This window comes from Patagioenas fasciata, chromosome 2, assembly GCF_037038585.1.
Source record: "Patagioenas fasciata isolate bPatFas1 chromosome 2, bPatFas1.hap1, whole genome shotgun sequence".
In the NCBI taxonomy this organism is placed as follows: domain Eukaryota; kingdom Metazoa; phylum Chordata; class Aves; order Columbiformes; family Columbidae; genus Patagioenas; species Patagioenas fasciata.
Window position 1 is genome coordinate 97,321,527 of NC_092521.1, and position 14,626 is coordinate 97,336,152.

Genomic DNA, 14,626 nt, shown 5'->3' on the forward strand with positions numbered 1-14,626 from the left:
GTGAGGAACACAAACACAATTATTACGGGTGGTAGAAATTTTCCCATTTAATCTATTTTCTAAGTTGAGAACAAAATGAAGTTTTGACTGAAAAGTGCCCCTTAGTATATAAAATATTGAGCTTACTTTGTGAATTATTTTCATCCTGTCCTGAAATTATTTTCATCATATTTTTAATTCACAGCAAAATCAACAGAACTAATTTTACTTCTTGCTGTTCCATGAACCCCTTATTTAGAAAGTCAGAGTCAAGGCATCTTTTTTTTTTTTAAAAAACTTTTATTAAACTTTTCTGCTGGAAGTTATTTTTCCATTTAACATATATGAATTAAACAAAATGCTTTGGCAGCCTAATTGACGTAAAACCAGAATAATATCTATTTTCAAAACTAACAAAAATATTATTTTCACCTATTCAGTAAAAGTTTTTGGGAAAAGCTTCTGATTTTTTCAAATAAGATACACTTTTAGGTAAGTGGTAGAAGCTCAATGTATGACTACTTCCAAATATAAGTAGCTCTCCCTTCTTTGCTATCTATGTGATACTGTGAAACAAAGTCTACCATTCTGCTCATATTGATTATTTTTCTCACATTTTTTAAACAAAATTTCCATGTTTCTTTTGTGGTTTTTGTCAGCTCTTCAGTCTTTACTTTTGTATTATTCTTCCAATGAAACACTGGAGTGCTGGGCCCAGGAGATTGTTTTCAGTAGTGTTCAGACATGAGGCTTGTTCATCACAGCTGCCCTATAGAGGAATCCAGCTACAACCTCAAAGGAAGTTCATAAAAGGTGTAGGTAAGAGTTTCAAGCAGAAAAGAAGATTAACCAAATACTGAGCTGCAATGCTGTGAATCAACCAAATGTTTTAATGTATGCTGGGCTGGATATAGCTTAGATAAAGCACCTTGAGCAAATACACGTGCTGCTTTTAGAGCACTTTTGTCTTGAATGTTCAGAAGAAGACTTTTAAGTTACTTCAGTTTATGAGTTACAAGGGACAGATGGGGTGGTGGAGGGGAACAGAGCCTGAACAGTCACTCCACACTGTCTCTGAAATCCACCTACATATAGAAGTATTGAAAATACCTCAAAACAGCTGACCAAGAAGAAGGGTTTGTATGAATATGACAGCTCGATGAGAGAAATAAACACATCCTGTACCTATGAGAAGGAATCCTAAAATGACAGATGAAGAGTGTGATGGTTACTGGATTGGCAGAGAAGACATCAAGTGTGTTACAGGGAAGAGGGTAAATCCAGGGATATCAGAAAATCTTCACTGTAAGGGTGAGAGAGTAAGCAGAATCAAGGAGGACGTCTGTATAAAGAGAGAATTGTTTGGTGCAAACGTTGGTTCTGATAAGAAGCAGGTAGAGAAGAAAGAATCTGACTAATGTCTCCAATATTACACTAACTTGGCCCTGTGACTGTCATTGCTTGATGGAATAGACAACTGTGTTTGACTGACTTCAGACCAGTGCAGGAATGCTTTGGATTATCATCCCAATCTACCAAACAGAACCAACAAGCGGAAAGTGAGTAAAAACGAACCAATGCCAGCAGCACAAGGCCAGACACTTTGCTGTGATTGGGGTGGTGGAGAAATGTGGATGAAAATGCAAAAGGTAAATAGTTTGAACTAGAGATGTTTAGCTCTCACCTGGTGTCCTTTGTATAGCTTTGGGTAACTATTCATTGAGAAAGGAATGTGAAGATGTAAACAGAGGTTCAGGGAGAAAAATGACACATAATAGGCGGTTAAGAAAATTTTGTTTTCGTAGTCTAGGACAGAAGACATTACATGCAGATACAATAAGTCTTATGTGTGAAACTACTTGCTTTTGCTTACCTTTAAAGATGATGGTGATCAACTGTCTGTCAGCTGGCTGTAGGACAAGGTGCAAACAGCTTAATGTGAAGAAAGAAAGGTTTGGGCTGCTTATTAGGAAGAATGTTGTCTTTAATGGTAATGAAGCAATGAAATTCGCTACTGAGTCATGGGCTCTCTTAGGCTGTATCTTATTTACTTGTGTTTTATGGAACAGGTCTGACCAACAAGTGTCAGAGTTGGCATGGATATATGTACCCTGTTTCAGTACAGGAGTGTGGAAAAGTGATGTCTTGAGGTATCTTACTGCTTACTATTCTGAGGTCTAAAATGGTCTTTAACTGATGGGAGAAGTCAAGAGGCAGTAAGGGTAACTTAAACAAAAGCCTTTTCACAGCTTTATACTATTTAATTTAGAAGACTGAACTTTTCTCGTGTCCTGTCAGGATGGATCAAGCTCCTGTATAGGAAAGTAGATCAGAACCTCTTTCAAAGTGAGTCTCACTAGAGGCTTGAACCCACCAAATAATATTAAGGACAAAAAACATATATTAGCAGTAAAATGTGATACTTCATACTTGCCATGGGTAAACTAATCAGGCTAGTGTGTAGTGTGTGGGATGATGGTAGATATCCTTGGACACTCTGCCCCAGCTCAAAACAAGATTTGTGAAGTGAGTCAAAGGCTTTGAATTCTGTACATGATTGTATGTTTTTACTTAGGACAATATTTTTTATTTCAGTATTTTCCTTACTGTCTTATGCTGATCTTGTTCTTTACTTGAAATATCAGTATTGTTCAAAGTTGGGAAAGCAGTTGTAGGGCCAAGTCATACTTCAGGACAAGTGTGCTCTGGCAGCTTGCTATTTTAGTTTTTTTTCAAAGCAGCATACCTGCAAACTCTGAGCTGCCTAGATGACGTGAAATAAAAATGAGCTACATACTACTGGGTATGATATCTGAAAATTTCATTAAAACATAGATAGTTTTCCCTGGGAAGCAAAAATAATCTGAAAATGTTGTGTTTGGCAAAGCAGGGAGAAAAACAAAATAATATCAGTAGGGTAAAACTAAACATTTAGGGGGTTTCAGGCACAGAAGCCTTTTGTCTTAATCCCACAGATGGTAGCCCTACACCAGTGGCTCCTCAGCTCTGCATATGCATTTAATGTTTATATACGTGTATTTATGTATAGATGGATAAAAATCAAATTATATTTTAATTATTGCCCGATAGTCATGACGTGGTCATAACAAAACCTAAAAAGTGCATGTTCCTCATGCAGGTGAGATCAAAGCTGCATAGTGAGCTTATAATGCATGTGGAAACTTAACATGTTAATGGTGAAGTTATTGGACATGGCGGGGGGGTCTCATGATCAACAGAAATACTGAAGCCTGGTTTCCAGTATGCTTGTGTCTCTTGTTATGGTTGATTGGTCTGTGATGTGATTCAAAGATGGATTATGTCAAAGTTCAACCTGCAAGAAAACCTTGAATTGCACCATCCAGTACTCCAGGGAGTCTACATGTGGAAAATACTTTGAGAAAGCAATTACTGTGTTGTCTGAAGTAAGGTTCACAATTAGGGCATTGGTAACAACACTTTTTTCATGTGAGTCTCAATTCTTTGCTAAGAAGTATGCTCACATGTGCTCTTTACTCCATTAGGAGCACTGTCAGGTTTCTGTCTGCTGTCATGTGAAAGAATCATAATCTGATAATGAGTTTGGAAATACTTTTATAAGTAGTATTTCTGATGACTGTGTTTTCTCAGAAGTTTTCTGTTTTTCTTCCAGAAGCATTTTTTATATCAAAATAGAAATTACAGACCTATCCTCCCCAAAGTTTTGCTCCTGGATCATACGTTTTTTATGGGCTTAATTGGGGTGGCTGAATAGAGCTTGTGGCCCATTCAACTCATGGGAACACTCTTCTAGATTGTCATTTGTTCAATGTAAAATTTAATCGTCACACAGCTTTTAAATTTTGGTCCATAAGTTGTAGCTTGGCTTGAAGGGTATCTATATAAGGAGTGTGAATTCACTAAGGTGGTTTTAAATGAGAAGGAATTAAATCTCAGCAATATGAGACTGAAGTAAGATTGGAGTTCATCCCAAAATATGAACAGTTGTGTGCATTTGATGTATTTAAAATGCAAAATAGAGCAACTCCCATGTTAATGGAAGGGGGATTGCTGTATCTTCTGAAGCTTTGGACTTTTCTTTCCCTAAACTGCTGTCATGGTTTGCTAATGAAGGTCTGTGCTACAATATGACGAGTTACAAAGCCACTCTATAAATATTTATCTTGCAGTCTTGAATCTGAGTGCTGGCAAGAACTTGTTTATAAGAGAGATTAAAATTTTGCTGCTTTTAGGTAAAATATGAGCCATTGGGATCATTAATGCCTGCAGGGAAACCTTATTAAATATTTTTAAAGTTCTCTTTGACTTTTGCTGAGCTGATAACCTTTCCTTCTTTGCCTGGAAAGCTCTCTTATGCTAGAAGATGTTCACAGACTTGTGAACATCTGCAGGGAGACTGTAGCTTCCCCTGCTCCTGTGGAGGGGAGAGGGATAAAACAATAACATAAAATACTCTGTCATTTAGGATGTCTCTGTCATTTAGAGACAGACTGTAATAACACTTATTTCTTCCTAAATCTTAATGTGTCTCAGTACTTGTTGCCACACAAAGCGAGAGACCACGTCACAGAAGTTGATCTATTGTGACATGGCATAATAGTGATGTCAAGATTTGACTTTTGGGACCTCTCTCAGGCACTGGGAGGATCCAAATGGAAATTTCCAGCCTTAAGATGTCGTTTGCTGGAAGTGCTGTCTTCAGTTATAAGCCAGCCTGGCTGGTTTGCAGGTGGCATGCGCTTTCATTATCACAGAGCAGGGTGGCACTGCTGATGTCAGGCTGTTGGCATTATCTGGACTGCGAGTGAGATTCTCCCTACAGATCCATTACAAGGAGAAAAGGATTTGCTCAAACCTGGTGTCATCTTGCCCTGCTCTGGAAGACCTTTGGAGGCTATAGAAAACACCAGGCTTGGTGGTGTATCTGTGGGCTACTCCCGTGATAGGGCTGTACCTCAAAGGCGCAATGCAGCCCTAAATTATTTACTTTGAGCATGAATTATTTCTTGACTTGAAGATTATTGTCTTCTGCCAAGGCTGGAATGGCTTAATGTGTTGATTGCTCACAGTTTTGCTCTCAAGCCTTGATTGTTATGCCTGAATCCAGGGAACACATTTTAATTTTGATGAATGTATAACTCCCAAACAGGAGTGTGTAGGCATCAGGAACAGGATGCACCTAAATGCATACGCTATAGACACAGCCAGCTGAGTGACACAGTTGTTGAGCAAATACTCCCTTTTTTTGTAAAGACCATGAAACAAGTGGAGGAAAACTGCGTGGTGGATTACTAAATACATGTCTGTAGCGACTTTCATGTTGCTCTGACGTATCTAGGCCACTTCACTAAACTACAGTGCAGTAATGTGGTTACGGGGGGTCAGCCTAGGCAGGAGATGACACCGTGTTCAAAGGTGCTAAATGGCTGTGATCTCCACTAGCAAAAGTGCTCCAGACATTAAACTAACGTGTTTTTCTGGTACCAGTTCGCAGAAGGACTCAGCATGCTCACTTGCTGACCCCAGTATGGTCTTGCTAACTCATGTCCCCTACAAATGAAGTTTATTTCCCAGATCCCTGTTACTCATAAGATACTTCAAACTTTGCTGTAATCCTGTTGACCTTGTCCTGAATTGGAAAATAGATTGAATAAAAATGCTATGTAGACATAGGGTGGAAATAGTAAACATAACTGGAACAATTACATATTAAGAAATGGTTTGTGTAGAAACACTGAGTCTTATGTTACTGTGGTGTGAAATATAATCAGAAGTGTTAATTTACACTGTAGATTACAGTACTTGCTGCTGTCTCCCCTGCTACTTTTTAACATCAAAGGGAAATGAGTCAAACTGAAAGAGCAAGAGCTCATTTGAATAAAATCTTGAATCTTTTGATCCTGAAACAACTATCTACACAGATATTTTCAAATGAAGATTCACTTGCAAGTAATTTGGATAACATTGTATACCTTTCTTCAAATGTCCAGGTCTTTATTGATTGATTAATCTGAGTTTTCTTTCTGTTTTTAACCAGAAAATATTTGGATTTCAATAGAAAATAAGGAGTATTTTAAGGTACAGATGCTCATTCTTGTGTTAGTGCTGACCTTCCAGTGAATGCTGGGATGTCTGGCTCTATGCGGGCTATTGTACCTCTCTTGTGCCTGAAATCAGAGTTGTAAAACACCAAGCCTAGAGCTGGTGGATATCAACAGAAGAGGAGAGTGTCACCTTCTTTGTTCTCCTCATGTCATGTGCTCTTTCTACCTGGCATCACAAAGTTGATGTATCTGGTGCCATGCCATCAGTATTTTTCCTGGAGCTTAAAGACATCCAAGGTTCTGCTTGTGTTGAAGCATCTCTAGTAGTTTATGGCTGGAAATATGATTTTGAAACTGTATTCAGATGATTTCGTGGCAGCCTTTGTTCAATACTGTCACACTTGTTTCCAGAAGAACTGGTGGTCCAAGGTTGCGCTTGGTGATACGTGTGTGCCAAACACCAGAGTCCAAGTGTGCCATTTCAGGAATGCCTTCCTAATACCTGCTTGAGAGTGCATTTTGGTTGGTTTGTTTGTTTGTTTTTCTTAAGGCCCTTGACACATTGTTCAGTGAGTTTTAATTTAAAGCAGTGATTTTAGCTCACAGTTTCTTCTGAGGAAGCATCTGTGCCTCAAGCAGGTGAACTGGGCCATTTGAGTGTATCTCCTGTGCAGCATCAAGTGGTTGCTGTCCATCTCCATGAGCAAGTGTCTGCACACCTGTGGTGCTGTGGGGATAAGATCTCATGCTTCTGGTCTCTAGGTTTGCTGAAATACTTCCATGTGGCTCTGCATCGTGCTTGGTAGGTTCCTCTTCCATGTGCACAGAGGAAACATGCTGTTAGGCAAGTAAGAAAACTCAAACTGAAATTCATCTTTTTGAGTAATTGTTACAATTCATGACTGAATAGATAGGAGCAGAGTTACATGGCTGCTGGTATACTCTGGTTAGTATAATTTTTACAATATAGGCTCAAATTCTCTGTAAATTCCCAGAGAGCAAAACTATTATCTGACAGTATGTAAATTTGAGTCATGGGTCCGAGTGTGTTCCCTGCCTTCCCTTCCATGCTGCCTCAAAGCTTTGGACTCCAGTGTGCACTGTCCTGTGAGACATTCCTCTCACCTTGCTGTGTTCCTGTCAGATAGCTTTTTTTGTTAAATTTTGACTTACGTGAAAGAAGAAAAAATGTCAAGGAACTATATACGCGTTCCTCAAAATGACTGATCACTTATACCCTGAAAGTAATTATATGTAAAATGTTTATAAAAATATAGTGTATATGAAAGGCTAATATAGACGAACTATTCACATTACCAACAAACAGTAGTGTATTTATATTATCTTTTAAATAGGTTTAGATACTGCTGTGTTTACCCTAGGTTGAGGTTATATTTAAAGAAATGCTTTTTGAGGAGCAATTTAGACTATTTAATGGTGAGATAGTACAGTGTTGAGATGAACAAAGGGAACTGAGGTAATTTAATTGCAGCATTTTTTATTTATTATGAGTTACTTTCTCCGAGCTGCTGCCAACTGATTCGCACACTGCTAATAAGCATTTCATGTGGTTAACTAGCAGTCAGTGCTTCATAACTTGTTAATGAAGAGTAGAAAGCTATATGCTGCTACCAAGGATTTGAAAGCATGATGAACCAACCAGCCTTGATCATTCTGAGATCTGCTAAATTCAGATAAAGAGCCTCAAGACCTGATTTTATTTATTCATAGCCTCTTCTTCAGGGGAAGGAGAGGGAAGAAAAAAAAATGATGCAGAAAATATAAAATCAATGCAGATCGATTCTTTGATTAAAGTTTTAATCACAGTTTGTAATGCAATTTCCAGATCAGGCAGTTGTTATTATTATTTGCTACTGTTAGGAATATGTACTGATTGTTGTCGGGGGTACAGTCACTGAATGCTTTTCCTTTTATAGATGTCTTCATGGTCCTACACAAAAATCTGTTGGTTATTTGACCATATGGCAAGAAATGCACAACTAGAAAAGCACTAAGACAAGACTTCTTCCTGAAAGTTAGCTAGATTAAACAGTAGCAGGCTATACCTCCAAAAATATAAACCTCCTATGATTTATTCCCAGGAGAGGCCTTATGAGTATGAAACTGTTTGCCTCTGTTGCATAAATATGGGAGTGATTCCCAGTCAAGAGTTGTTGCTGTTACTGCACCAGGAGGCCTCTGTGTTGCTGGAGATGATGGTAGCGAAGCATAAGCAGGTGTCCAGTTACAGCTGAAGGAATTATTCTTGTGGAAGTAATATATATTTCAGAATTTAATCTGATTATCTCCTCTTTTAATGTTTTTGGGCAGATTGCAATTTCTTAGAATTAGTTATTTCTTCAGTGTGTTCTTTAAATAGCTGTTCAATTATTTTTTCCTTCAGGTTTGCTAACCTCCAAATTGAATTACTCTTTATTGTTGTATTCTGTGGTTGCTCACCACCTTGTCTATACCTAGACTGCATTTTTAAAATCAATTTTAATCAATTTAAAAAATAGTCAAATGACTCATGCAGCTTTTAAAAATTATTATCAAGTAGTTAAATTAAATTATTGGTACAAAACAAAAATATACTTGATTTAAACTGGGAAGATAAGTTCATCAAGCTGCATGTGTGACTAAGAGCTGAAAAATGATGTGTCTGGTCATGAGCAAAGCTTCTGTTTGAAGGCCAGAGCAAGAAACCACAAACCTTGGAGGTGCTGGTGCAGAATAAAAGAGAAAACCGAAGGGGGATGTTTGAAAGGAAACAGGTGGTGGCAGCAGAGCTGTAGGTGGATGGAAAGGGGCAGAAAGCAGAGCTGCACATCTCTTGCACATCACTGATTAATGTCTGTACGTGTGTTCAGTTTGGGGGAGTAAGTTGTTTTCTCCCAGAAATGCTGACTAGTGTTGTTTTTCTCACATGAAATTCCTCAGGGACTCGATGCAGTGTTTTGCTCTTGCACAAGAGTATTTATATAAGGACAGAAAATCCTGATGTAACTTTTTATAGTGTTTTTAGTCCATGGGATTTTTAACACACAAAACCATGATTCACAATTCTGCTGTGCACTGTACTGTCAAGAGTGCCTTGAAAGATGATTTTCTGAGATAGCAAAGGTTACTCAGCTGAAACCCCAGTCATAGTTATTTCCTTAAATCTGTTACAACACAGAAAGCTGCAATACATTCCCCCCCGCCCCCCCCCTTTTTTTTTTTTAAATCTGGATAAGGTTGCCCCTATTTTTATGGCTGCCAGTCTTTTCTTCAAGCATTTCTATTGCTAAAATTCAGCCAAATTTGTAAGTAAGTGTGCCTGTGTGGCAAAACAAAACCCAGTGCAGTGATTCCAAGGCTGTGTTTTCCAGAGCTGTACATCCATGTTCATGCGCCCACCAGAGCTGAAGAGGGATTTCATTAGCCAGGATGCAGCTGCTACTCCAGCAAAGCCACACAAACCCGCCCAGGCCTGGTGTCTCTGCACCCCCCTACACTTATGCCTTTCGATAAGCCATCTGGCATTCATTTAGCTGTCATATCTGCCTCCTTCATTTGCTGCAATAGCTTCCAAATCCTTTAAGTCAAACAACAACTTTAGACATTTGACAGCAGGATAATTAAAATATCAAATTCTAAGAATTTTTTTAAAATTGAGGTATTTTTTGGACTGTAATTTTCTGCAGCAATCTGATCTTTGCAATAGCAGGAATTGGTTTTGTTTTTTTTGTTTTAATAAATCTTATTTAATGGGCGAGTATCAGCTGAGTACTGCATATTGCTAACAGTACAGCCAGTATATTTTTTTTTTTTTTCAGGAGGAAAATACTCCATGTTCTTGCTCAAAGTCAGTGTAAATATTCCACACCGTGAGTCACTGGTATGCCCATGTGCATGGAGGCTCTGAATATGTGCCTGTCGTGGTGCTCCCCTGTGCTCTATTAAACAAAACAAAGAAGCAAGTAACCTTCAGCAGGGGCTTCTGGCTGAGCTCAGCTGCTCCTAAGTTTTCTTTCTGGCAGCATCCACCTTCCCTCAGCTTCCTCAGGTGGTGACACAGAGCCTGGATTTCCTTTCCCATGCTCAGCCTTTTCCTGAGCTGGCAGCGACAGGACTCACCTTGCCCAGGGACACTGTGAATCAGCAAAACGGTTCCCTGCAGAGGAGCTGAACCAGAGCAGCAGCGAACCCCGGATGAGCACCCTCATAAAAAATGTGTGTTTACAAAAAAAGGCCCTTTTTCAAGAAGGAAAAACAACAGATAGCTTCGGTCCCACAAAATTTCTTTTCCAAGAGTTAATTTTTCTTACAGAAGCAACTGCATCTTCCTGTCAGTTTATATTATCATCCGGGAAGTGTTTATCTGAGCTCTAAGAAAAAGATTAAGAAAATGAAGATACACTGTTCTGATAGCAGCTCAAGCACTACAGAAATATCAGAGGATCCTTCTAATCTGATGACTGCAAACAAGGTCATGTAAATTACCCAATAAATGTTGAGAATACATAAGAGGCTTTATTGTATACCCAGATGTCCTTTCAGTGTTTCAGTAATATTCTCCCATATCTATTTTTTCCTCCTCTACATGTAAAAAGACTCGTAAATTTGGGTTAGTCTGGTGAAGACAGGCATTCTAGAAATGGGACAGTTGTTCACCATACTTCTCAAGGATAAAGTGTCTCAGCAATTAAAAAACAAACAAACAACAACAACTAAAAAAACAACACCACAAAAACTTTCCTGGTCTGATATGTCAGCATACACGACTCCAAATCTAGGATTTAAATTAAGTTCTTGCTGTCATAATCATCAATGATAAAACAGACTTTTAAACCAGAATTTCTTTCTCAAAGTCTTTGGGTGAATTCCTTGTAAAATACATTCCAGATCTGTATTGACACAGAAGTTCTAACACAATGAGGTATAATAATTATATTTTAAAGGCCAACATGTGACATGCTTCTTGAAAGGTATTGGAAATCGTTCTGCTAAGTCAGGAGGCATTTTTATATAATGAGTTTAATCACACAGAAGCTACGATTCTTGAATAAAAGGTCAATTTTAGCAGAAGTGGACTTCAAAAGTGCAAACCTTGTAGACAGATAAGGAAAAAATAATTTCCAGCTTTGAATAGAGGAATTCTGATTCTCCTTAGTTACGGATTTTGCTCAGTTTCTTGCATAGATTGCTTAACTGAATGGAAGCGGTTGACTAAGCACATTATTTGTTCTCAAAAGAATTTCATGCCTGAATTGATCAGCTCTCACCTCAAATTCCAGTTAAAATTTGGAGATGTCAGTGTAATGGCCTCTTTGTGCAGTGTACATGGATCATATTCTCTGGATCCCACAGAAAAAGACTAAAACCCACAGCATTGCAACTGTGTGGGTTGGGGCTGTGGGGCACCATCATATCAATCAAGTCTCTTTCACTTGATTAAAATTGTTCTGTCCTTGTATTTCAGATAAAGAGGAAGATTTTTATTTTTTTTTGTGTGTGTGGGGGATGACTGAGATTTGCTTGACATGTGACAGCATATTTGTCTTTGATCTATGGTATGTCATAGTACTTCACCAGAAGAGAAGGGAAGAGCTGTGACTACAGAAGGAGATCTGGGACCTGCAGGTTCAGGAGAAATTTCAGCACTGTTGGTATACAAGGGGCAAGCTAGGACTTTTGCTGCCCTGTCCCTAGCTACACATAGTATATAATGCTTTCTTTTGACATGGAGGCCCTCCACTGTCTTGAGGTATGTGTATATATTTAAAGTCAGGCAAGATATGAAGTGGCAACTCTGAACAGTTAAGCTCATTACCTTTCACGTGACAGCTATTGTTAAGGTTCTTCAGCTATTTGGAAGCTGTGCATGAGTTTCCAGATTTCTGATTTGGAATGATATGGTTCAGAGGGAAGAAAGTTTCTCAAATAGTGATTTTTCTAAAAGAAGTGTTTAGGGTGACCCTATCAGGTTCAGGTTAACCCTTGTTAAAAATCTGTGCTCACAGACTATTAACTTCTTTCATGCCTGGTTATCTAAAGTAAGTCTTACTGCAGTGTGTACTGAATTGAAACTGGTTGAAAAATCCTTTTGAGTGTGTTTATATAATGCCATCAAAAACTGGCAAAAGGTGTTAAAGCTTTTGAACAGGCTAAAGGCTTCCAGCTGATCCAAAGATGAAGTATTTCTGTCCATAACTAGACATTGAGGTACCTTGCAATTTGAAGTGTCCTGCATTGAAAAAAAATAAAATGAAAAAGACAAAAGGATGAAAAAAGAAGGTCAAAAAAGGAAAAAGACAGCAGCTCTTTGAATCTCTTTTATATATCTAGTCTTTGTTCCACTGATTCTCTTTATTGTTTTGAGCTATTAATACTTGAGTGTGGGTGCTGTGATGAGGGGCTTCTGCTCAGCAGGGTGAGAGGGAGTGGGTAGCGATGGGAAGGTCCCTAGATGCCACCACATAAGGCTCTGAGCCCACAGCCCTTCATCTGGTCTGTGAATTTTTAATAAATTTCATATACCTTCAAATACTACTTTTATAACTGATAGTTAAAAATCTTGCTCGTCCGTATGCATAAGGAGTCCCTTGGTAAAACTAATTTTCTTTTCTTGTCCGGACATGACCCTGAAATCTCAAACATTTATATTTAGACCAATGTTGTAATCCATGTGCAGTGATTTCCCCAGGAATCTGCCACTGTGACACTGAGATCCTCAGGCATTCACAGATGCGTATTTAGTCTGAAACAAAGTAGTAAATAGCTAAAGGTTGGAACGAGAAATGCTGTACCAACATGGTACTTTGGATCTGAAAACTTTGCTTTAAATAGTGTCATCCTAATTTCAGAGCAGATTTAGAATCAATTAAGTTAATTATGGAAAGAGAAAGCTGAGGACTAGTATGTTGCAGCGCTGTTAATCACAGTGACTGGCGCTTAATCACACAGTCTTACATTAATAACACAGCTTTGCATTTATCTTGTTTTATCGTCCATGAGGACCATGGTGTTTTATGCAGAAACCATTTTGGGCACTACCGAAATGCAGTTTCTTTTTGAAGGATGTGGCAAATGTCTCACGGCCCATAGCAGAGCTGACAACGGCTGAGAGCAGGAACATACCACATGGGAAATGACGGAGAAAGTTAAGAAAGGCAGAACGTAATAACTAGAATGGTTTTATTCTTACTGCTGTGAAAAAATATACTGTGATCAATACCTGTGACTAATAAGATTTAGTTTTGCTACTCTTATGAAAGCGTAGCATCTCTGATGGCCTCCTAGCAACCTACTAAGGTGCTGGGATTAATTTAAATTTGAGGAAGCAATGGCATCTACTGAATAACTGATAAGATTTCTTACAGCATCTGGGATTTCCGTTATGGTTATCAGTCTTGGTTTATATCTAGAGCATAAAACTCAGCTCCCAAAGAAAAAAAAAAAGTATAATAAAGCACAGAACTAAGAATAATAACTCTGTCCTGTTATTACTTTGCATATTATGAGCTTCTGGTGTAGAGCCCTTGTTTTTATGAACAGAAGCATGTGGGTAACTTGGCAAGAGCTGCCCTCAGAGGAGGAGCAGCATCATTATTCAGGCAGGGTTTAGGTTGCATCTTGTGGACTTCTTCGCCTCAACACTGCAGTGCAGTTTAGGAATACCTCACATAATCACCCGCGTTTGTTTTCATCCAGTTTACCTGCAAACCTACAAGAATCGTAGCCATCAAGAACATTGTGTGGACTAAATTAGCGTGACTCACATCGGAATTGCAATGGAGAGGGCATGAATAGATCAGGAGTGCTGACATAAAAATCTTGTCCTGAAATTTTATCAGTCAGCATGACATGAAGTCTAAAATAAACAGCAGATTTTAACATATGTTTGTAGTTGAGGTGACAACGGGATAGGCCAAAAGTCAATTCAAGGTTTCTGTCTCCTAGCTCTGGGATTGCTATTAAGAATTAGGACATTACATCTGTAAAATTACACCCCCTAACAGCTGATTCCTTGAGTTTATAATGTGTTTTAAATAAAGCTTTTCCTGCTTTATTTTCCCACAGCATTGTAATTTATTAATGGAGACAGAAGAGGTTTGTACTGTGGTACTGGATGATGTTACACTTAATGTCATGGTTCAGATTTCAGTGCAAATGGAGTTATTCACATTGTAAAAGGAAGTCTGACAAATATAACAGATATAGACAGATTTTTTTAAAAAGTTTTGGTCAGTTGAGTATATTGACTTGAACCTTATGTATATATTAATGGATTTTTTTTTAGAAATTATATATTTCAAGGATACTTGGAAAATTAGTTTTAGCATTTTAAATATTTTACAATTAAATGATACTATTTTAACATCTATATTTTTATTTTAACTATTTCATATCAGTTGTAACATAAAGGATAAGTAAAAAATGGTCTTCTACAGAATCTTTGAAAACAGGTGAACAGCACAATGATGGTTTGTGTTCCATGCTCATTTGAGTTTATTTAATGGTTAAAAAAACCCAAACAAACCACAAACCAAAACAAAACACCTCCAAAATCAGACATTCTTGGAGTACATGAGACTTGAATGTGGCTATACCACCTATTT

The 14,626-nt window shown here is 38.1% G+C and overlaps 1 protein-coding gene and 1 long non-coding RNA gene across 4 annotated transcripts in view; both read left to right on the forward strand.

Moving 5' to 3' along the window:
• The window catches only part of LOC139827218 (uncharacterized), a 376,663-nt gene that overhangs the window by 173,724 nt on the left and 188,313 nt on the right, over positions 1-14,626 (forward strand). The gene's annotated exons all lie outside the window — the stretch shown is intronic.
• LOC136098426 (amphiphysin-like) overlaps positions 1-14,626 on the forward strand; it is a 168,033-nt gene that overhangs the window by 18,838 nt on the left and 134,569 nt on the right. The window contains exon 1 of one of the 3 annotated variants that reach the window (XR_011737560.1): positions 10,410-10,494. The exons of 1 other annotated variant lie outside the window; for it this stretch is intronic. Coding sequence is in view for 1 of the 2 variants with exons in the window: in XM_071804611.1 (XP_071660712.1) it covers positions 10,480-10,494 (15 nt within the window). In the remaining variant the exon portion in view is untranslated. Of the gene's footprint in view, positions 1-10,409; positions 10,495-14,626 lie in introns of those variants that run through there. One more of the 3 variants, XM_071804611.1, reaches the window with a different exon arrangement.